Source organism: Gekko japonicus, unplaced genomic scaffold (assembly GCF_001447785.1).
Source record: "Gekko japonicus isolate JY-2015 unplaced genomic scaffold, Gekko_japonicus_V1.1 scaffold1037, whole genome shotgun sequence".
In the NCBI taxonomy this organism is placed as follows: domain Eukaryota; kingdom Metazoa; phylum Chordata; class Lepidosauria; order Squamata; family Gekkonidae; genus Gekko; species Gekko japonicus.
In genome coordinates, this window is record NW_015171534.1 from 360,449 (window position 1) to 383,405 (window position 22,957).

Sequence of the window (22,957 nt, forward strand, 5' to 3'; positions counted from 1 at the left end):
ATGTCCTTGGTCTAAAGGTAAGTACTCTTGGGACAGATTGCACTGGCTTGGTGTTATTTCCTGAAACTGCTGGATGTGTAATTAAGAACATGCCTCATCCTTTTATGGAATCATAACTTTCAACAATGTTAATATAAATAATTTTAAGTCATTGGAGAAATGGGAGCAAGGAAATTTCGCTGTTGTGCTGTTTCTTATTGTTGCTGCGTTTGGATGTTACCCAGGCTGTATGGCTATATGATACTGTACTGTATTCAGACTAGGGGAGGGACACATGTTTTGCATACAGCAAGTCTTAGGTTTAGTCTCCCATCACCTGCAGTTAAAGGATTCCCACCAGCAGGACCTGAAAAAGACCTCTCTATCTGAGATGATGACTAATAAAGATATGTGTGTGTTATTAATGGATACAATGCATGCAACAAACCTGTTTTTCCCTATATTTTCTCCTATTCTTCTGCACCAAGTTTCTTCCCCCTGGGAGTATATATGTTACTTTTATAGGTTGACATCTCTAAATTGGAAAACTGAGGTTTTATCCTTGCAAGCACAGTTTCTAATTATTTATTGTGACTCTGCTTTGGGGTTTGGATCGATCGCATCTAAATCCTGTTTCTACTGAGTTGATTGTGTCATGTTATCTTGATGGTTCTCCTGGATCTGTGGATCTGGCAGGTGATTCATGCTTATCAGTTGCAACTGGAGCACACATAACATGGAGGTCTTCAAAGTGATTGCTTTTGTTTTTCATGCATCATACCCCATAGCTGAGGGTGGGGGAAGAGTGGAGAATGAGCAAGGAATTTGGTCCTACTGTGGGAACTGCACTCAATTTAGATGTCCATTCATACACAATGCCATTTCCTTCCACTATGTAACACCGGTGTTGGTATTAATCATGTGCATCCCCTTTGGACTGTGGCTTTTTTTCTTTTTTGTCTTGAGTACTTGTGTGTTAATCCTGTGGGTGTTGCCATTCCTTCTACTTGCAGCCTCTCGACGTCATTCCAGGTCCACTAGTGCTCTCTCCACTGCTGATTCTGTTGGGCAGTCAGGTGAACAAGTGTTAACTGCATGAATCTGCTTCTTATTGTCATTATAACACTGGCCATTGCAAATGTTGCTTAGCACTTAGCATGTGCTTTTTTTTAGCCACCATAGGATTTCTTTTTGTTGTTGTTGTTAAACATGCTTTTGTCATTTCATTTTCTGTTTGCTTATTTTATTCCAGTGGAGGAAACAATGTTCAAATGGGAATCCAGGAATTTGTGATGCCATTTTGACATATTACTTTTTAGGTGCATTGCATGAGTAATTTCATGGGGGACCCTCCTGGCATCTGCAGAAAGGCACAGGGTTTCAGTATCTTAGTGCAAGCAAAATTGATCCGCATCAGCAGTGATGAAATTTATCATCCAGCTGTGCATCTTGAAGTCTGGTTTCTCATTTTAATCTTTTATTATAAATGGTCACATTCGATGTAATAGCTTTTTATATAGTAATAATTTTACTGAGTTGAATACTTTAAGAAGATTTAACTGTAGTAATATCTTTAAAAACAATTTCACTAGAAATTTCAAAATACTTAATTTAATAACAGTTCAGTAGCTGGTAAGAAGAATTTAAATTCCAGGTCGTAGTACTCAATAAAGAGGAACGTTAACATCAGTCTTCTGAACAGACAATTGAATTCCATAGGGCAATGAAGTGTTTCTATAAAGATAAATATCTACCAAAAGTGCAACATAAAATTCCAGTACATCAGTGGGTCTGTAAAAGGCAATATATAGGGCTTAGGGATGTTCTATGCAAGAAGTTAAAAATACTTTCCAAGGGCCCACTGAACTACCAATAGGGTTACCAATCCCCAGTAAGGGGTGTGGGATCCCCTGATTGGAGTCCCTCACCCCGCTTCAGGGCTATCAGAAAGGGGGGGGGGATAGCTGCTGGGTGCTCCGGTATACTCTTTGGAGCCTGGTTCCCATAGGGTATAATTGTCACGATGCGGGGCTTGGCAGGAGCGAGCACCAGATTTTCAGCACAGGATCAAGGGTCCAATTCTATGACTTCCAAAAGAAGGTGCCCCCTCCTCCATTATTTCCAATGGAAAGAAGGCATTTAAGAGGAAGGCGGTCCCTTTAAAGGCAACAACCAGCCCATCTGGAACTCGCTTCGGAGTTCAATCATGCTTCTTCCCTCCCCTCTCCTGCCAGCCTTACCTGGCAACCCTAACTAATAATGTTGCTCTTTCATATATAACTGCCTGGTGAGAGTTTACTAGAGCCATGAGACCATATAAACCTTAAATACCTAGTGAAACTATACAGTTAGTCAAACATACATTATGATCAGCAATGCTCCCTCTAAGCTGTGGAGTCTTGTGAGCAAAAATTCTACTTTGTGAGCTCCTAGCATTAGAGTTGTGACTGAGCTACTGGGCTACTGCACCCATTAGTTTGCCATCCTTCCTGAGCTAAGACAACAATGTGTGAGCCAGAGGCTAAAAAACTGTGAGCTGGCTCACACTCAGCTTAGAGGGAACACTGATGATCAGCCCAGAAAACGACTATAGATTTATAATTTCCTAGGATAGATCCAAAGGTGCTTTGGTCACCGGCATAGTATAATCAAAAGGGAAACAGCAAACACAAATGTAATAATATAGCGTAGGCTAAATGCTGTACGTGAATATTTTTACAATAAACCATTTAAATACCAAATCTTTTTGTCTTTTTTATGGATTTATATTATGCAGTCATGATGTATTAATATTAATCTCATATATATAACCAATGAATCCAAACAATCCAATCACAGAACACAAGTCCATGGATAACAGTCCAGGAATACTACCATATAGTTCTTCAACTCAAACAAAATTACAACAATTGTAGACACAAAAAGTCCTCTGAATATAATACAGTCCTGTGAACAACAGCTTCAATTCCTGTTGAAAAATAACCCATTAGGGTTGACTAATATGGAAGAACATCCATAATGAGTCAAGAATGAGCTTGGTGAGATTTGCCAGACTTGAACTGATACAGATCCCAGGGAATCTTGATGTTTCGTTCCTTCTTCAGAGTTACACTTTTCACGATCTTCCTTTTAATAGTTTCTATACTGGAGCTAATAAGGTTAATAAAAACTTAGTTTACCAAAACACCCCAAATACATAACAACACAATTAATATTCTATTTACAATTGCATTGTTGCTTACCTTATCTATACACAACAAAGCATCTACCATCTCCAAGGAGCAACAAAGCTTCATAAATGCTCTCAGTCCCTTGACTCTCAGGAGCAGAATTTCATGGGGATCAGTGGGCTGTAGCTTGAGGAGGGAGGTGAAAAAGCTCTGTTCTGGATCCAAACTACTACAAGCATCTTGTTGATTGTAATCACCACAGCACCCAGTAATTGGGTGGCCACCTGAAGGTTGGCCACCAGACCCCTATTAGAGGATCTCCAGATGACTCTTTTCCTGGATAAAATGGCTGCTTTGGAGGGTGGACTCTATGGCATTATACCCTGCTGAGGTCCTTCGCCAGACTCCACCCCCCAAATCTCCAGGTATTTCCAAGCCCAGAGCTGACAACATTACCTGGTACCAAAACAGAACAGAACTTTATTAGAACATAAGGAAGGAAGGCCTGGTATGGTACCTGTTAAGCCATAAAAAGCCACAGCCAGTAACTAACAGCACAAGTGAAAAGTGAAACTCCTTAAGAGATCATGTTAAAATAACTATACCATACAATAAGGGAACGTCAACAAATTTGGAACTGCCCACAATACAACATTTATGAAGAGGCAAGCTATTCATGTTTCAACTGGGTCTTAAGAATTTACACTAGTTTCTTAACCAAGACAAGTATCGTGATTTGTTTGAGATTGTGTTGCTCTTTGGAAAACTAGAAATTAGTTTACAAGTATTAGTCATTGGGAAGTCTACCTTGGATAGGGTTGCCAAGTCCTATCTTCACTCCCAGCGGGGAACTTTGGGGGGCGTTCCTGGAGGGGGCGTGGGATCCCTGACATGATGACGTCACGTTGGGGATGTCCCCCCCGCCCGCCCGCCCAATCTTCCAGCGGTGCTGGCTCCCTGCACTTAAAGAGGTGTTTTCCCGTGCGCCTGACCTCCGCGCCCGATCTTTGAGTGGAGATTGGGCGTTTGGCTGGCCCGCAGCCACCCCTCTCCCTCCTCTCTCTCAAGAGAGGAGGGAGAGGCGTGGCGGCGGGTGTTGGGGCTTGGGGGCGGGGCTCCCCGACGGCCAGCTGGCCGCCGGCGGGTAGAAGCCCCCCAAAAGCGGGGGACCCCTGCCAAACCGGGGGGGGGGTGCTACCCTAACCTTGGAACTGGAATGGATAAATATTGTCTGCCAGCTCTAGAAAGTGAACTAATTTTATTTTATAAGATCTTGTAAAATAAAAAACAGACAACTGATGTAGTCATCGGGAAGAGTGGATTTTTGTGTTAAAATATTACTAAATTTAAAAATGTGTGTTTTTACCATCATTGTGGATGTTAAAAGCAGGAACAGGTATTTGTTCATACAGTTCTCAAAACATATGTTCCCGATTTGGTTCCACAATTTCCCCATCTCTGTAATAGTTCAAGAGAGAGCAAAGGTGAACGTGGCTTGCTACTATGTAGGGGTAGAAAAACCCCTACGCTATAGGATGGTTTGCTTCCCCCCCCCCATTTTGCAAAGAAGCTCTCAGTAAGAGAGAGAAGAAAGTATACATTATTTTAAAAACTTTTAAAACTTAGTGATGTTTTCACTGAAGGACCCCCTCCATCTTACAGGATGTCTAGTGCTTGCCAGATTTTAGAATCTAAATAATAAATAGCTCCATCTCGTGGGTAAGTTCCATCGATTTGTGACAGTGGGCCCGTATGTCTCTTAGAAGCCTGCCAGCCAATTTGTTGGCTAGTAAATTCCAACACACACCGCCACCACCACACACATGCTACCTAGTTACCCAGTTGGCAAATCATGGGGAAATTTTTCTGTCGCTTCTCTGTGATGCATGCTTTTTTTAAGAGTAGTCTTCACCATCACAACTACAACAGGAGAGGGTGGAAACACCTTCTTAGGCCCTGTTGAAAATATCACAGGAACTTAACTGGTTTTAAAATACCCAGAAATATCCCCCTGCATCATAGGCTTCTGGTGTATAGCACACACAGACTGCACCAAACCTCATGTTCACACACTTGATGCTAGCTGTGTAGAACCTGCCCATGGGTATGCCCAAGCACCACATTTAAACCAGGCCTCAGTGAACAGTGATTTGTGCCATAAAACCATTTGTCCCAGGTATGTTTTATAATACGGATCCTTCATGTGTCACTGCTTTTTATCAGAAGAACATGAATATTTATTTATTTATCCAATTTACCCTCCCCACCAAGGCAGGCTCAGGGCACTGGAGGATATTTTCTTTGAATGCACAGCCATGACTTTTCAGTGAAATGGTCTCATAGTGTGAAGTAGGTTGTCTTAGAAATACATAGATTATTTGTGCAGTCCTAAGCAGAGTTAAGGAGCTGCGGTGGCTCAAGTGGTTAAGGCGCTGAACTGCAGGCTGTGGAAGGTCGGTAGTTCAGCAGTTCGAGACCCGAATTGCCGCATGACGGAGTGAGCTCCCATCTCTAGTTCCAGCTCCTGCCAACCTAGCCGTTCGAAAGCAAGAAATTGCAAGTAGATAAATAGGTACCACTTCGGTGGGAAGGTAACAGCGTTACGTGCGCCTTGGTGTTTAGTCATGCCGGCCACATGACCACGGAAACGTCTTCAGACAGCGCTGGCTCTTCGGTTTGGAAACGGAGATGAGCACGCAACCCTAGAGTCGGATTCGACTGGCTTTCAAGCAGTGTTCCCTGTAAGCTGAGTGAGTGCGAGCCAGCTCACAGTTTTTTAGCCTCCGGCTCACATTTTTGTCTTCGCTTAGGAAGGAGGGCTCCAGAGCAAACTAAGTTATGCAGTAGCCGAATCACTCACTCACAGCTTTAATGCCCAGCAGCTCACAAAATAGAATTTTTGCTCACAAGACTCTACAGCTTAGAGGGAACATTGCTTTCAAGCAGGGGAACCTTTATCTTTAGGCAGAGTTATACCTTTCAAAGTTCATTGAAGTCATTGGGCTTAGAAGGGTGTAACTTGAGTCAAGAAGCAAAGTACTAACTCTTTCCGGTCTGTATAGTAGAATAATCAGTGAGGAGCCTGAAACGATACTAATTTTGCTTTTAAATAGTTTTACTAATACAGATTTGCATTCAGTGTCTTGTGGGGGAGCTAAAGCACAGCTGGCATTGGCTTGCTTCTGTGTCATTGTAGTACCGGTAGCACTAGGACTCTTCTGGGATTTGTCAGAGAGTTCCATTCCTGTCCCAACATCTTTCGCTTACTCAAAACAGTACAGTTTTCTTGAGATGCAGATACTGAAAAAATACCAAATTCAAACCAGCAGTTGTGTTACGCTGCGCTTACACTAAACGTAAGGGGTACAGATGCGTGCCAGACTCTCCTTGGTGGGGAGGTTCACCAAGTGCCATCAGCTCACAGCCAACGTTTGGCGACCTTGTAAGGTTTTCAAGGCAGGAGATGAGCGGAGCTGGTTTGCCATGGCCTGCCTCTGCGTAGCAACCCTGGACTTCCTCGGTGGTCTCCCATCCACGTCCTAACCAGGGCTGACCTTGCTTAGCTTCCAAGATCTGATGAGTTCAGGCTAGCCTGGGCCATAGACTATCCTTGGTGTGATTTAATGTAGGTGTTTTTTTGTTGGGTACGTCAAAGACTTGCAACTTGATTTACTTTGCCATTCTGATCATCCTCATCTTTTTAAAAACTATTGTCCCTTTTCTAATGCAGTCTTAACTTGCTTAAAAGCAGTAGCCAGGATTACCAGTTCTGGTTCCTTGGAAAACTGAGCATTTTGCAACGATTTTGTTTCTTCTTTCACAGGCCCATACCTTTTGGCTTTGAGGCTAGTTCTCTAGTGGCATACTACCATGCTTGGGATACTTATTCACGTTCATCAGCATTTGTCCCCCAAAAAAGTATTTTGTATGGGCACTCCAGGAAAAAAGGTTCTGCCATTTAAAATGAAAATGGTGATTCCTTTGTGAGCAAGGTGACAATGTTGATTTATGTGCCTTTTAGAATAAGTTTCAGCGGCATATTCCTCCTTGATTTTTTTTTGGGGGGGGGGCTGTTGCATCTGCTGATTTCACATGGCATGAAACTGGTCCTTCCAGCTTCATGTGGGCCATTCTGGGTCCAGTTTTGTCTGAAAGTATGGCAATGCATCTTGATAATCGCCATACTCACGAGGAAAATTCATCGTCCCAATGTTCCCCTTCAGCGCAACAATATTGGACATGGTGATTTCAGCTGTGGATTTACCACCAGTAATAGAAATATTTCCATAATCAAAGGCATGAATCAGCTGAAGCTCAGCCTTTTCCAAATCCCTTTTTTGTCCATGGTAGCATTTCTCCCATTGAAATCAATGTTACATAAAAATGCTTAGCGTTGGCTGTTTCAGGCCATAATTGCCTTCACAAATTGCTTAGTGGAATTTTGCAAGATGTATTGGAGAAGCAAAATTCCATATCACAGTGAAATCTATGTATCAGACACTTGAGTTGTCACATTCAGTACATTGTTATCTTCTCACCAGAGAATCAACTACTTGGAACAAAACTTTAAAACAAGTGTTTGTGCTGCTTCTGCAACTAAGCGCATTAAAAAAGGGAATAGTTAATAACATGCTTTTTTTTTTCAATCTGTAAAATACCATGCGCCAGTTATTTTGGAAGTAGCTCTTTGTTTAACATGTTTATTTTTGCATGTAATGTATTTTTATTTTAGAAAATGTGCTTGTTGTAAGTTTAAAATGTCTGATCTGCTAATACATTTTCAAAAGTGGAAACTACTTTAGGCAGCACGGTCTGCTTAAAAATAAGCATTTTGATCCTCCTAATGTTAACAGTGGCTCTCCTTCTCTTTTCTCATAGTTTATCTGATTTAGTTTTCCCTCATGCAGAATGAACATATACACTGATATATGAACTTTTGTCTGAGTAAAAAACTACAGGTCTTGATAAGTCTTGTCTGAGTAAAAACTACAAATCTTGAGAGCCAGTTTGGTATAGTAGTTAAGTGCGCGGACTCTAATCTGGGAGAACCGGGTTTGATTCCCCACTCCTCCACCTGCAGCTGCTGGATGACCTTGGGCAAGCCGTAGTTCTGATAAGAGCTGTTCTTGAAAAAGAGCAGTTTCTGTCAGAGCTCTCTCAGCCCCACCTACCTCACAGGGTGTCTGTTGTGGGGAGGGGAAGGGAAAGGGGTTTGTAAGCCGCTCTGAGACTCCCGAGTGAAGGGCAGGGTATAAATCCAATCTCTTAATTCTCTTCAGTAGCTCACAAATAATCCTTCCTGTTCTATTTCTGTCTCGTGTCAGTTGTTCAATAAATGTTTTCCTCAATGTACATTCCAGCAAATACCTTTACCATAGCATTTGAAAACATGAAGGTGCTTAAATTTTGTTTTGCTTATTTTGTCATGAAATATTTTAATGCAGATTGCCGTATTAATATTCAAAACGTTCACCTGCTGCGTGGTCGTGCGTCACGCAGTTAAACTTGCGAAAATGAGTCTTACCACATTCCATCTATTGTGCAGTGCCGATCTCCCCATCTATTCTGCAGTGCCGATCCAGGCCCATTTAACTGGCTCAGTGCAGCTCTGTGATGCATGTCAGGAGTGGACACTAAGATGATAGTCCATGTTTTAGATCTTCTGACATTACCCCCCTCAATTCTCTCTGGCGGCTGTGGTGGCTTTCCTCCGCTGTGGCGCTCCCTTCCTCTGCCAGTAGCACTTCCGCATGCATCTGAGGTCCTTGAAGCACATTGGTCTTGCATGTATGGAAGGGCCAATGCCAGACAAAGTGAGCACCACAGCAGAGGAAAGCCTCCAAATTAGTTTTTAGAAGATTATTTCCACAACCTTGTAAAAATCTCAGAGCGAATTCTTTTAAACTATATTTAGACTATATTTTAAGTATAATTTAAACATTATAATGGAAAACAGAATCAAATCAAATTTCATTGCAGAAGATGTTGTCCTCTATAGGGGTAGGCCAGGCCTCTGGAGAACAGGTCTACCTGCCCTTTCCACTATATTGGTAGACCTGGTCTCCGAAGAATAGGTCTACCCTCATCTTTCCACTATATTGGTAGACCTGGCCCTCCAGAGAACAGGTCTACCTATCCCAGTCCAATATGTTGGTAGACCTGGCCTTGGACCGTCACCCTGCGCCTTACAAAACATACCAGCACTGGGGGGGGGGGGTCTTGCAGTCTACTCTGGGTGGGGTTTTTTTTAGTTAAATGTGACAAATTTACAGGTCAAGTATAACAGAAGTGGAGCAATTACTGTCAGAACCATGCCTAACTTAACAAACAGAAAGTTGCTTAAATGTTCTCAACCTGCCCAAACTACTTATTTATTCAAACATCCCACTTTTCCTGTGACTCAAGGCATCTTACAAATCATACTGAAAAGCATAATAGGGGTGTGCAAAAATATTTTTTCTGGCTCCATTATAGCCTATGGTGATCATCATAGTAAATGAGCCCCATAGGCTATAATGGAGAATTAATCTGGGGTTATGGGGGGGGTGTTTTTCGAGGTAGTGGCACCAAATTTGCAGCATAGCTGCTGGTGTCTCTCCTCAAAAAAACTCCCCAAGTTTCAAAAAGATTGAACCAGGGGGTCCAATTCTATGGGTCCCAGAAGAAGGTGACCTCATCCTCCATTGTTTCCAATGGTGGGAAAGTGCTTGTGAACTGGAAGCTACAATGTTTGAGCAGGAACTAAAGTTTTGTGCACCAGCACCCCCTAGAGCAGCTTAGGGGGAACACTGGTCACAGCCAAGTTATGGTCTTGGACCAGAACCATGTCAGTAGGTGCCATAGTGCCTACAGGCATCATACTGGGGCCCTCTATCTTAGAATGTAGGACCTGATTCTTTGCAAGTCAGTTGGCAAGCTGTACGTATGAAATGACAGAATAATGGAGGAACTACTTGTGTTAGACTCAATCGAAGACTCTTCATGAAAGTAAAGATTGTAGGACCTGGAAAACACTAAAGAATTAATAAAATGTTAGCGATATCTGGACATCAAGGAGATTTTGTTAATAGTGCTCATACTTCCTTCTCTAAAGGATCGGTGTGCAATCCCATTGGCAGTTCCGTAAAAAGACACCTTGAAATAGATCAAAAGTCTTCTCCTTCACACTTCTTTCAGTAGAAATGTGTAACCGTGACCGATGGCCCAACACTTTCTGGGATGCAAGCTTATAGCAAGTTTTGTTTAATTACTTTCTGTTGTAGTTGTACTATCTCAAAAGTAACCAATGCACAATAGTGCCTAATAATAGTTAAAGCAGTGGCTAGTCTTTGGTGAATTCCTGGTCAGGAGCCTAATTACTATTACAAGAGTCTGTGAATTTGCTTAATAATGCCCTTTCGTTGTTGTCTTTTGTGCAGACCGGTTTGGCCTTGGACAGCCAGGCAGGTTGCCTGCCTCTGTGAGTGCAATGCGAGTCCTCAGCACAAGCACCGATCTCGAGGCTGCCGTCGCTGATGCACTGGTAAGATGGAAAACACACTGCTTCCAACACCAAGAAGTCACTTAGAGTTGCCTCCTGTATGTATGTCCTTTCTTCTTGATTTATAACTGTTCTTGTAATGTGCTGGTGTATGACCCTGTCTAAATGGTTTTTGGGGGGATATATGTGAATACTACACTAATGCTCTGTGAATACTACACTATGCTCTGTCCAGCGGACAGAGTTGCTGTGATAACCGCCATTGGTGTTGAGAAGATTGCTTGAAGGAGTTGGGAGCTTGTAGTCTGAAATGTATGCAAGATGTTAAAAAACTAAACAGTTTTAACCTGACCTCTTTTATGCAGAAGTCAGTCTCCTCAATTTTGGCTTAACTAATTCCATGTAAAGTGCAGCTAAAGTCTGCAAACTATCTGTTGTGTTTAACATTAGGTACCATGTAGCTGTTTTTCTCAGGAGGCTCTAATATGTTTTCCTGAGGGTTTTAGATTCATGATCCCTGTGTCTGTCATGGCTTTCCTTGATGGTGTCTTGCTTGTGGGTCTCAAATCAGATGTGCTTTGCTTCGTGCATTATACTTCCCTCTTTGAAGAGTTCCCTTTTTCCTGTGGAAACGCCTGTCTAGAGTAATTGCCCTGTTCTTGTCCCAGGAAAAGTGGTGAAGGAGAAGATCCTTGTAGCTTTAGAGGTGTAAGGATTCCTGCTAGATTCTAAATATTCCTGATTTAATTCACATGTGGTAGGTGCTGCTCTAAAAGTTAGCAAAACTATACTGAATTTTTGTTCAGTCTGAAGGCAAGAAAATACACATGTTAGTTTATATATTTGCTAGCTATTCCCCAAAGATTGCTGTATTGACAGGAAACAGGAAAGGATTAGTAATTGCCCAACAAAGGATTGTGTAACTATAACCTAGGTCAGTGGTGGCGAACCTATGGCACGGGTGCCAGAGGTTGCACTCAGAGCCCTCTCTGTGGGCACGCGTGCCATCGCCCCAGCCAGGCCCAGACCATCATTAAAGTGTGGAATTCTCTGCCAAATAATTTTAAGTAAGTGAAAGCATTTGGGGTTGCTTTCCTTACTTTGTTTGGATCCTCTTAAGTTAGTGTATGAGTTGGTTTTTCTAAAGTAAAACCTCAGTATTCAGGTTAAATTGCCGTGTTGGCACTTTGCGATAAGTAAATGGGTTCTGGGTCACAATTTGGGCACTCGGTCTCTAAAAGCTTCGCCATCACTGACCTAGGTGATGGCAGTTCTGAGAATCAGGGTGACATCAAAGACCCTTGAGGATTGTTTTTGCCATATTGCTTTTAGAGTTTAAATTCCTGTTGATGAACCAACATAGCAGCTTTTGAGCAAATTTGGGCATTACGAACATGTGTTGACAATGCATGTATCAGTGACTCAGGCTTCTCTTTTCAGCACTTTTTACCTAACACGGACACCTATTACACAGGAAGAAATAACCCGTTTCACACCTTCTGTCACCATTTATTTATATCCCCCAAAGCTGTTGTCTTTCTGTTCTCTGCACTATGGAAGAGTCTTTCATTCATATCTTTGAAGATCCAAAACATTATGACCTCAAAAACTGGAATACACTGTAGGAAACCCTGGTGATCCAAACTACTATGGTGGTGAGAGGATCAATAGCAATTAAAATACCTTGAGCCACCTTTGTGCATCCTTCCTCTTGGATAGGACTTCCCTGCTGCCATCCAACTGGGTACATACAACAAGTACCGTGCACAGATGATTATAACATATCATAAATAATTTTATATCTTTTGAAAAATATTTTTTCAATAATTTCTGCATATATAATTAATCATCTTAATCACAATTCACAATATAAGAGATATCAGAAATATCAGATATCAAGACAGAGCACATGTTATAAAGAGACTTTAAGGAATCCTCCCTTTTGAAACTTTCATTTAACAGAGGATGACTATGATTAATTATAAGGTTGTACAATAGCTTTTGAGATTCTTGGAGATGATATCTGATATTTTTGATATCTCTTATATTGTGAATTGTGATTAAGATGATTAATTATATATATGTAGAAATTACTGTAAAAATATTTTCCAAAAGATATAAAATTATGATATGTTATAATCATCTGTGCACAGTACTTGTTGTATGTTGGTTATCCAACTGGGTACTGCATAATTTTCAGCTGTCCTCTCTCTTCTCCGTCGTGAGTGTGTGTCAGCCACTGCTTCCACATTCACTTGCCCACGTAAATGGTGGCAGGTTTTCCTCTCCAGCTACTGGTTGTGACACCTGCTCCCCAGCACTGTCAGCTGTTCCCTTACTCATCCACCTTGGTATGTGGGCGAGGCTGGGACCAGTAGCGCCAGCCACCTCACTTCCCTGCCTTTTCTCTCTTTCTTGGATCTGAGTGGCAGCTCCCAACTCCTGTTGGCTTGCATGTTCCCTCCTCGCTTTGGGGACATTGTGGGCTCGACACATGGCTAACCGGCAGCAGTGGTAAGGCAGCAATGGGGAGCAGCTGCTGACAGTGCCAACGTCTTCTTCAGGAGATTCTTGACATCCACAGAGCATTTCTGTACTGTAGGTATGTAGGGTCTCTTCTGATGATGACATTGTGGGCTCGACACATGGCTAACCAGCAGCAGTGGTAAGGCAGCAATGGGAGCAGCTGCTGACAGTGCCAACATCTTCTTCAGGAGATACTTGACATCCACAGAGCATTTCTGTACTGTAGGTATGTAGGGTCTCTTCTGATGATGTCCTCACAGAGCACTGTGTCGTGGATGTGCAGATCCAGCTGACTCTGTAGTGATTCTCCAAAGCCTTATTTAGTGATGAGAGTGCCGTGTGCTGTGCCCCTGTGCCTCAGCTAGTCAGCGTCAAATAGTGGGCCTGAACAGAAAGTTGAAAGAGAATAGAGTCCCTTGTGCATAACTGGTGTCTCAGTGCTTACTGTGCACTCGTGCTCCTTGCCCACCTTCCCTCAGCTCCTCCACACCGTGAGGTTGGATTCTCATATTTCTTCTGGTTTCTGCAGTCGACAGGGATGGAAGGAGCAATAAAAACAGCTAAGCGATTGCCCTGTGCTCTGGCAAATCTGTAGGTTGTAGTAAAATGTTTCCTCGGATCTCCATTCTAGCGATGGAATGGAGAATTTGCTCAGTTGGCCAAAGTTCCAAGTATCAGACTTGAGTTCACTTTTCCATCCATTTCCCACCAAGTTTAAGGGGACTGCACAAGACAGCCTGAAACAGTTGAGTGGCAGGGAGCACCTCCCCGCCGCTCAGCTGTTTTTGCAGCTTTCACAGGGAACAGAAAGCAGGAGTTTAAAGGGACTCAGAGTCCCTTTAAACCCCTGCTTTCTGCTCTATCCATGAATTGCCATGAACTGCTTTAAAATGTATGATGGTAGACCCGTAACAAGCTTTGGTTCACAAACCACAAACAGTGGTTTGGTTTGCGACCATCCCTAGCTATTACACTAACTCTTATCTTAAGGTATACATTTAAAACCTCCTAAAACCTCAGTTATTCAGCATGATCCTCTCTGCTCGTAGTTCCCTTTTGCTCTTGGCTTTAGACACCCCTGTTATTTTTGAAGCCAGTTCCTGCCTGTTCCCCTTTCTTGCTGAAAATATGCGATCCAGCAGCCTTGATCACAGAAGGAGCATTCTTTCACACCAAATGTCTGAAGTAGAAACGTTGTTCAAAAATGCTTTATCCCCACCAATCAAGGCCTCAGCACAAACTCTGCAAGTCAAATTCTCTCTCCTAAAATGTGCTTATTTCTGTACCTGTAAAAGAAGATCTCTGAACCTCATTTGAAGAAGCCAACTAAGGACACGAACAACAAACCTGAACCGAATGTAAAGCTCTCCATCCCCCCAAAAGCCTTGTTGATCTGCTGGTCATGGGGAAATATGGGAAACTTTGAGATGAAGAGATTAGAGATGTGGAGGAGGGAAAAGTGAGCTAGTTGGTTGTAAAAGAGGGGCTGAAATCTTGGAAGCAGTTGTGTATTTGACAGGCTTCAATGAAAAAGAAATGTATTGGTTACTTTGAATTTAGTTATATGAGTCCATAAAGTGTCCTAACATAGTCTAGGATGTGATATCTGCAGGCCTGTCTTTGAATGCCACCCTGAGGACAGACAGAAGCTTAGAGGTAGCACTTCAGTTATTTCTCCTAAATGTTACAGAAATGTCACTTGCCACAAGGTGGGGAGACAACTGTTAGTGAAGACAGAATGCTGAACATACATTATCTGTGCAAGAGCTCTCCCAAAAACGACTTAGCTTGCAGCAGGAGCAGAAGAGTATAGGCTTGCCAAGTCCCCCCGGGGGGCGGGGAAACCCCCACCCCAGAGGCCCGTTCCCCATCGCCGGTGGATCAGGCCCCGGGGGGAACCCCACCCCGGCGTGTGCCTCACCAGGAAGTGACGTTATGACGCCAGGCACACTGGGGGCGGGGCCACGGTCATCCGAGGGAAAACTATGGTTTTCCCTCGGATGGTCGTCTAGCCGCAGACCGGGACTCCCCCGGTAAGGAGATTTTTCTACTTGGCAACCCTAGAATAGTAATTAGTTTGATGTCATGCGCTGCCATTTTAATTTTGTGTTGCTTGATATAAAAGTGGCTGAATTTTATTTTTTATTTGCTAAGGCACATTTGCTTGTACTTTTTTGTTGCAAGAACAATCCCTGCATAAGCTTCTGACATAATTCTCTATGCTTTCTCCCACCCGTCAATATTTTCCTGCATACAGCTGTTAGGAGACTCCAGGAGCAAGGTACCAGTGCTAACTTGACTTTTTTTTCTTCATTCTTTTTTCTTTTCTTTTTTGTTTTTGTACTTTCCAAGGGTTTTTTTTTGCTTGCCCTGTTCTAAAACTATCAGAGTTCATATGTGGAATTCTGTCATTCTGCATAAATTAATTTTGCAGTGTTCACTTAAGATGAATAATGGTGGATGTTCTCTGTGCTTTTTAAAAGTTGAGGTACTGAACCAAGAACACCCAAATTCTGCAATGGGTTTGAGCATATGTGTCTTTACACTTTTTAAAATGTAGGTTTTCAAACTATTGAGATTGTGGGGCAAGTATGAGAAGGCAGAAGGGAATGAAGAATGGAAAACAAAATAAAATAAACATTTGATGGCTATTACAATATTATATATTATAGGCCCATAATATATATCAGGGGGTCTCCAATATGCTGCTTGTGGGCATCCATCGGGGCTATTGTAAATGTTTACAGTGTTTCCTGCTTTAAATTGTAAGCCCTGCGTCCCAGGAAAACATCCTTCTATTTTGACTACTGCTTTGAGTCCTATTGTAAATCCCGAATGGGGTTGGATTATTGCTTTGATCTGAAGAAGAATATTTAGAAAAGGGGAAAATAACAAATTCAGAAACCTCTTTATCACCAACATGGCTTTATTTGGATAAATTCACAACTTCTACTCTACATTATAGGGGCTATATTATAGGGACAAAACGGCTACAGTGTTGTTCTAGGCATTAAAGCCCTATGTTCTCATCACCAATTAGGCTAGGTGAGCTCTGACCACCCATTTCCTAGTCTTTCTTCTCTGGGATGAGGACTAGAGCATTACTTTTAAACGGGGCTCTTTTTGTAGCAGGAACTCCTTTGCATATTAGGAACTCCTTTGCATATTGACTCAACAGGGTTCCCTGAACTAGAGCTGCCTGCTGTGATTGGGGTCTGAGCCAGTGTTCCCTCTAAGCTGAGTTAGTGTGAGCTAGCTCACAGATTTTTAGCCTCCGGCTCACAGATTTTTGTCTTAGCTCAGGAAGGAGAGCTCCAGAGCAAACGCATGTATGCAGCAGCCACATCACTCACTCACAACTTTAATGCCAGTAGCTCACAAAGTTGAGTTTTTGCTCACGAGACCCCACAGCTTAGAGGGAACACTGGTCTGAGCTTGGCAATAATTTCAGCCATGCCTCCGCCAGGGCATGCTCATCTTTCTCCATTCCACACCTGCATTACCTTTATTGATATATGATGGAATCACTTAAGAGCAATGCTCCCTCTAAGCGATGGCTTCTTGTGAGCAAGAATTCTACTTTGTGAGCTACTGGCATTCAAGCTTGCTCTGGAGCCATCCTTCCTGAGCTAAGACAAAAATGTGTGAGCCGGAGGTTTAAAAAAACTGAGAGCTAGCTCACACTGACTCAGCTTAGAGGGAACACAGCCTAAGCGTTCATTTTAACGTAACAAATTATGTAATGGAATTGTCTCATTTACTCTACAGTAAAGAAATAGCCATTTGCAGTCAAAGCAGTGTGCTGTTTCGTAAGACTTTGCATGACATAGCTGTTCATTTATCTGGCCTGCTTGGTATTCAGCGAGGGTCCTGATCTACCTTAAGTGTGAAACTTTTGTGTTGTAATTACTAAAAAAGTGCCCAATGTGCTGCTTGATCGATACGTAGTTTTGGCTTCAGTGAAACAATGTAAAATGTATTAAGTTCAGGGTTTCTTTTCCTTCCCCAGAAAAAGCCGGTGAGACGAAGATATGAGCCGTATGGGATGTATTCTGATGATGATGCAAACAGTGATGCATCAAGTGCTTGCTCAGAACGTTCCTATGGGTCCAGAAATGGAGGCATCCCACACTACCTGCGACAGACGGAGGATGTGGCCGAGGTCTTGAACCACTGTGCTAGTTCCAACTGGTCTGAAAGGAAAGAGGGGCTAATAGGTCTACAGAACTTACTGAAGAGCCAGAGGACATTGAGGTGATTGTTTTAATAAAGTCAAGACAATCCAAGATTGGGAAAGCTAGTGTAGGTCTGTAGTCTTAAAGGTGATCAGCTGGTGAGTTTTAATTTATAGACTGTGATTTAACTGTTTTGCCTGATCCATCTGGTTTATTTTGCTAGCTATTCTTTGAATTACATAAACCAATTTATAATCCAATTGATCTATTGTGTGTTAAGATTGGGCTGGGGGGGGAAGTGGGATTCTACAGGATTCTAATGTTGGCCAATGGGACTCCTCAGACTTGTATTTCTGAGAAGTAGGGATGCACATGAACCACATTTTTGCAGTTTGGTTTGGTTCATGGGGAAGAGCTGCGGTGGCTCAAGTGGTTAAGACACTGAACTGCAGGCTGTGGAAGGTCGGTAGTTCAGCAGTTCGAGACCCAAGTGTGCCGCATGACAGAGTGGGCTCCCGTCTCTAGTTCCAGCTCCTGCCAACCTAGCAGTTCGAAAGCAAGAAATTGCAAGTAGATAAATAGGTACCACTTCGGTGGGAAGGTAACAGCGTTCCGTGCGCCTTGGTGTTTAGTCATGCTGGCCACATGACCACAGAAATGTCTTCGGACAGCGCTGGCTCTTCGGCTTTGAAGCGGAGATGAGCACCGCAACCCTAGAGTCGGACTCGACTGGCTTTCGAGCAAGGGAACCTTTACGTTTACTTTTGGTTCATGGAGTCATGTTAATTGTGTAATAATAGCAAAGAATATAGCACAGGGAGTTGTAGGTAGCACAAAGAGGCCTTCAGTATATTATTTATTCCAGTGAGATGCTTAGATATTGTTTAAGGAATTTCAATGGCTTATAGAGGCCTTCAGTATAAAATAAGTTCATCTTCATGGCTTCTGTGCAGTCCCACATGGGGGACTGTGCATGCGCAGGCCAGGCACGGAAAAGATTTCCAAACTTTCTAATACAGTAGGATTGCCCCTCCTCCCTCTGGCTGCCAAAACGATCACATGATTAATAGGAGGGTGCTACTCCCTCAGTTCTCTTTTTGCCACCACGGAGAGAGGATCTCCACTGCTGTTTGAGGCTGAGAACATTTATTTCTCTCATAAGTTTTTGTCATCGATACTCATTCTAATTAAGAATAAATGACATTTAAAGAAGAAATGTTTCTGGGTTTCTACTGTGTCATTATGGCTCAAAACGAGTCTCCTCAGGATTGGACCAACTGTCAATGGTCATTCTCTGTGCTGTAACTGCCTATGGATTCACACAACAGAGCTCTTTTCAGTGACTGTGGCTACGCGCCAGCCTGAATAAAGGCACAATCCCCCCTCAGTGTGGAGGTGTGGTGAGACAGAGCCTTGGGTTTACCTGTTCTTTTCAAAGGCTTCAGCTTTGTGGCAGCCTGAATGAATGCACAGTCCTCCTCTAGTGGTGAGGTGTGCTGAGACAGAGACTCAGAGGAGCTCTTTTCAACAACTTTGGCTATGCACCAGACTGAATAAAGGCACAATCCTGAGATGATGTGTTATGACAGAGCCTTGGACTCACTGGCTCTTTTCAAAGGCTTTGGCTTCACGCCAGCCTGAATAAAGGCACAGTCCCCCTCCAGTGGTGAGGTATGCTAAGAGACAACCTCAGATTCACTGGCTCTTTTCAAAGGCTTCAGCCGCACATCAGCCTGAATGATGGGGCATCCCCTTACTTGATTTTGTCTGCGCTGAGGGGGGAAGCCTGGAGGTGTTGCCTGTCAGAGCCTCTGATTCAATGGCCCCAGCACACCGACATCGATTTGATGTCGGGACCACCTACCCAGGACCTAGCTTGACACACGAGATATCTTATAATATCTAATGGGAGCCACACGAGAAGATATGTGTATATGGGTAGTTAGAAACCTTGAGTTAGTGATTTACAGAGAAAAGAAGGTTGAATTTACAGTTTCAGGTTTCAGTAACTGGAAGAAGGTAAACTGATAAACTCTGCTCAAACTCTTTTCCAGACATCCTAATGAACTCTATAGCCAAAATATGGTTGCTTATGTCAAATCATATCTCAGAGTCCCCCCTCAGCAATACATGCACATGTTCCTGCCTGACTTGGCATTCTTCTTGCTTTGCCTTTTGGGGTTTTTTGAGGAAAACGTAGTAAAGCAATATCTAAATAGAGGCAAGTTCAGATAGGTAACCTGCCTAAACATTTGTGATAATGTACCTGAATGCCACTGCAATATGTTTTGTGCTCACTGTTGTGGTAGTAGAGAGAAATATCATATTCTAAGAATTGTCTTTGGCACTATAAGTCACAACAGATTTCCTTGTCATATTTTCCAGATATCCTATGTTCATTCTTAAGCAATGTCTTTTGTGTGTTTGTGCATTTCAGCCGGGTTGAGTTGAAGAGGCTATGTGAAATCTTCACACGTATGTTTGCAGACCCTCACAGCAAGGTAAAATCGTAAACATATCTTTAAGATACACTGTTTTTTGAACAGTTGTATGTTCTTGTGAATTTGATTAGTACTATATTATTATACTACTAGGAATAAGGCCCGTTGTGGGAATAAATACAACAACCTCTAGAAAGAAGCTCTGGGCAGGTGCCCTAGCCTTGGGCAATTTGCTGTGGTGACCTCAGCAGGATATAATGACACAGAGCTTACCATTTTCTCCAGGGGAACTGATCTCTGCCATCTGAAGAGCAGTTGTAATTCTGAGTGATCTCCAGCCCTCCCCTGGAGATTGGCAGCAGTGGTTCACCAGGAGGAAATGGCTGGTTTGGAGGGTGGAGTCTATGCCATTGTACCTGTTTGAGGGCACCCCTCCTCAAACCCCAGCCTCTCCAGGCTCCACCCCTCAAATTTCCAGGAATTTCCCAACCTAGAGTTGGCAACCCTGTCTCCTTCCCATCCAACCATCAACCTACCTTTATCTGCCCTTCTGAATTCAGCTTTCCATCATCCCTCCCATTACTTGGAGCCTCTACCTAGGAAAAGTACAGTATTTCATCGCAGTGGAGACCCAAGCAGGAGGGAAGCGACCTCATCAAGGTATAATGACACCACCCTTCAAAGCATCCGTTTTCTCCAGGGAAACTGAGCTCTGCCATCTGAAAAGCAGTTGTAATTCTAATAGTTCCCCAGGAGGAAATGGCGGGGGTTTTTTGGGGGGGGGGTCTATGGCATTGTACCTGTCTGAGGTCCCACCCCTCCTCTACCCCTCAAACCTCCAGGAATTTCTCAACTTGGAGGTGGCAACCCTATCTCCTTCCCAGCAAACCATCAACCTACCTTTATCTGCCCCTCTTGACTTCAGTTTTCCATCTCCCCACCACCACCTGCAGTCTCTACCTAGGAAAAGTAGTCTTTCTCTTTAGTGGAGACCCAAGCAGAAGGGAAGCAACCTCAGCAGGGTATAATGACACACAGTCCACCCTGCAAAGCAGCCATTTTCTCCAGGGAAACTGAGCTCTGCCATCTAGAGAGCAGTTGTAATTCTGAGTGATCTGCAGCCCGCACCTGGAGAATGGCAGCAATGGTTCCCCAGGAGAAAATAACTGCTTTGGGGGGTGGACTCTGTGGCGTTCTATTCAGCTGAGGTCTCTCGCTTCCCCAAACCCTGGCTTCCGTAGACTCCACCACAAAATCTCCAGAAATTTCTCAATCTGGAGCTGGCAACCCTAGTCAGGACTGGTCCCAATGAGGTCCCCACAAAGTCCTGGAAAGGGCCTCCTAGCTTTGCCTTTTTATTGACAGAACCAAGCTTGGTTGCCTAGCAACAGCCACTGAGGGAAAAGTTAGTCCCATAGGAGCCAAGCAGGAGAAAGGTCTTTGTCAGTTTATTCTGACAGGTCTTTGCCAGTTTATTCTGACAGGGAACAGTGGCTGAGATGGCAGTGAGCGGGGAAGAGGAGCAGACCCAGCCCCCAGCCAGTGGCACGCAAGTACTCTTGATTGGCAGTTGATGGACCAATAGCTGACAGAGTCCACAGCCCAGCCAATGGGAGAGCTGGAAACTGCCAGTGTGTTAGGGCAATTATATATATCAGATTATTGAAACTTCAGTTCTCTTAACGCTGTGATGACTTATGTTTTGAAATAGGTTTTGCTTTGGGTGAACTTTTCCTAGATTTTCTTAGTGAACGGCTTATAAATTTAATCAATCAATCAATAACTAGTGCAAACAAGGCCAAGATATTTTAGTAATTCTTAAATACAGCTTGTAGTCAGCGCAAAATAGGGAAGTTCTTTAAATGAGAATTATGCAAACAGGAAACGATCTAAGGTGGAAAAGATATCTTAATACGTAATGATATGGTGTTTTGAAAGATGTTGCTTGCATGAGTGCAGAGATAGGCAAGAGTTTTATTTTGTTTCTTAAAGAACCTTCAGAACTATGGTTAAATATTCTTTCTCAAAAGTTGTCAAACTTTCCATGAATGTTTACGTTATCTGTGGGGTTTTTGGGGGGAGGGGTAATGCCATAGAGCAGTACCTTCAATTATTTGTGTTTATGTACTAATGAAAGGTTTGTTTTGTTGCATGGCCTGCTTTGCGGTGGAATTCACAACAGAGAGTAAGTGTATTCTCCTTCCTCCTCCTAAACCTCACCTCTTTTATCTATTTAATATGGCATATCCTGGAAATTTACGGTGCTAACATGAGCTCCAAGAGCGTCCTTCTTTAAGCAGATTTCACAAACTTTTTCTTTTGATCATGTGTGCGTTATTTTTAAACCATGTTTCCCCCCCCCTTTTGATTTCTGTATGGCCTATAGGTTTTCAGCATGTTTCTTGAAACCCTGGTAGACTTCATCATTATTCACAAGGATGATTTGCAAGACTGGCTTTTTGTCCTCCTGACACAGTTACTGAAGAAGATGGGAGCGGACTTGCTGGGATCAGTACAGGCCAAAGTGCAGAAAGCTCTGGATGTAACAAGGTAGTCTGTCCATGAACAGCAATGCATAGCTTGTAAACCTTCCTGTTTACTTTCAGTTAATATTTTAGGAAGCCTGAACCATTCTTCTAGACCAGGGGTCCCCAACCTGCGTACCGTGGGCTGCGTGCAGCCCTGAGCTCTTTCTGTGCGGCCCGCCAACCTGCTATCACTCTCAAGCAGAGGTCATTTCGGGGGGGAATGCGGAGGATCGCAGTTCCCCCGGGGAGGTATGGGGGCGGGGCACATGACGAAGCCCCGCCCCCTGCTTCCGGCTGCCCCGCTTCCGGCCCTCATTCAGCCAGGAGGAGGCAGGAGAAGAGGGAGGGTAAGTTGCTTCCTCCCTGCCTCTCCCCACCCCTGCCTGCCTGGGGCCAGGGAGGGCCTTCGCGGGGCTTCCTTGCACTCCCGCCGGCCTTGCAGGTCCACCACCGGGCCCCTCATGGGGCTCGGCAGTGGAGCTGCAAGGCCGGCACCATTGGCCGGGACCGTTGGGGGCGGGGTGTGTGGCCTTATGACACACTTCAGATGATGTCAGGGGGTGTGGCCTTATGACACACTTCTGGTTATGTCAGGGGGTGTGGCCTTATGACACACTTCCGGTGATGTCAGGGGGTGTGGCATATGCTAATGAGTTAT

The 22,957-nt window shown here is 43.5% G+C and overlaps 1 protein-coding gene across 1 annotated transcript in view; it reads left to right on the plus strand.

Moving 5' to 3' along the window:
• The window catches only part of CLASP1 (cytoplasmic linker associated protein 1), a 334,150-nt gene that overhangs the window by 211,425 nt on the left and 99,768 nt on the right, over positions 1–22,957 (plus strand). The window contains exons 23-28 of the mRNA XM_015419605.1: positions 10,568–10,671; positions 15,413–15,436; positions 17,165–17,409; positions 19,768–19,831; positions 21,954–21,956; positions 22,158–22,321. Coding sequence (XP_015275091.1) covers positions 10,568–10,671; positions 15,413–15,436; positions 17,165–17,409; positions 19,768–19,831; positions 21,954–21,956; positions 22,158–22,321 — 604 coding nt within the window. The remainder of the gene's footprint in view (positions 1–10,567; positions 10,672–15,412; positions 15,437–17,164; positions 17,410–19,767; positions 19,832–21,953; positions 21,957–22,157; positions 22,322–22,957) is intronic.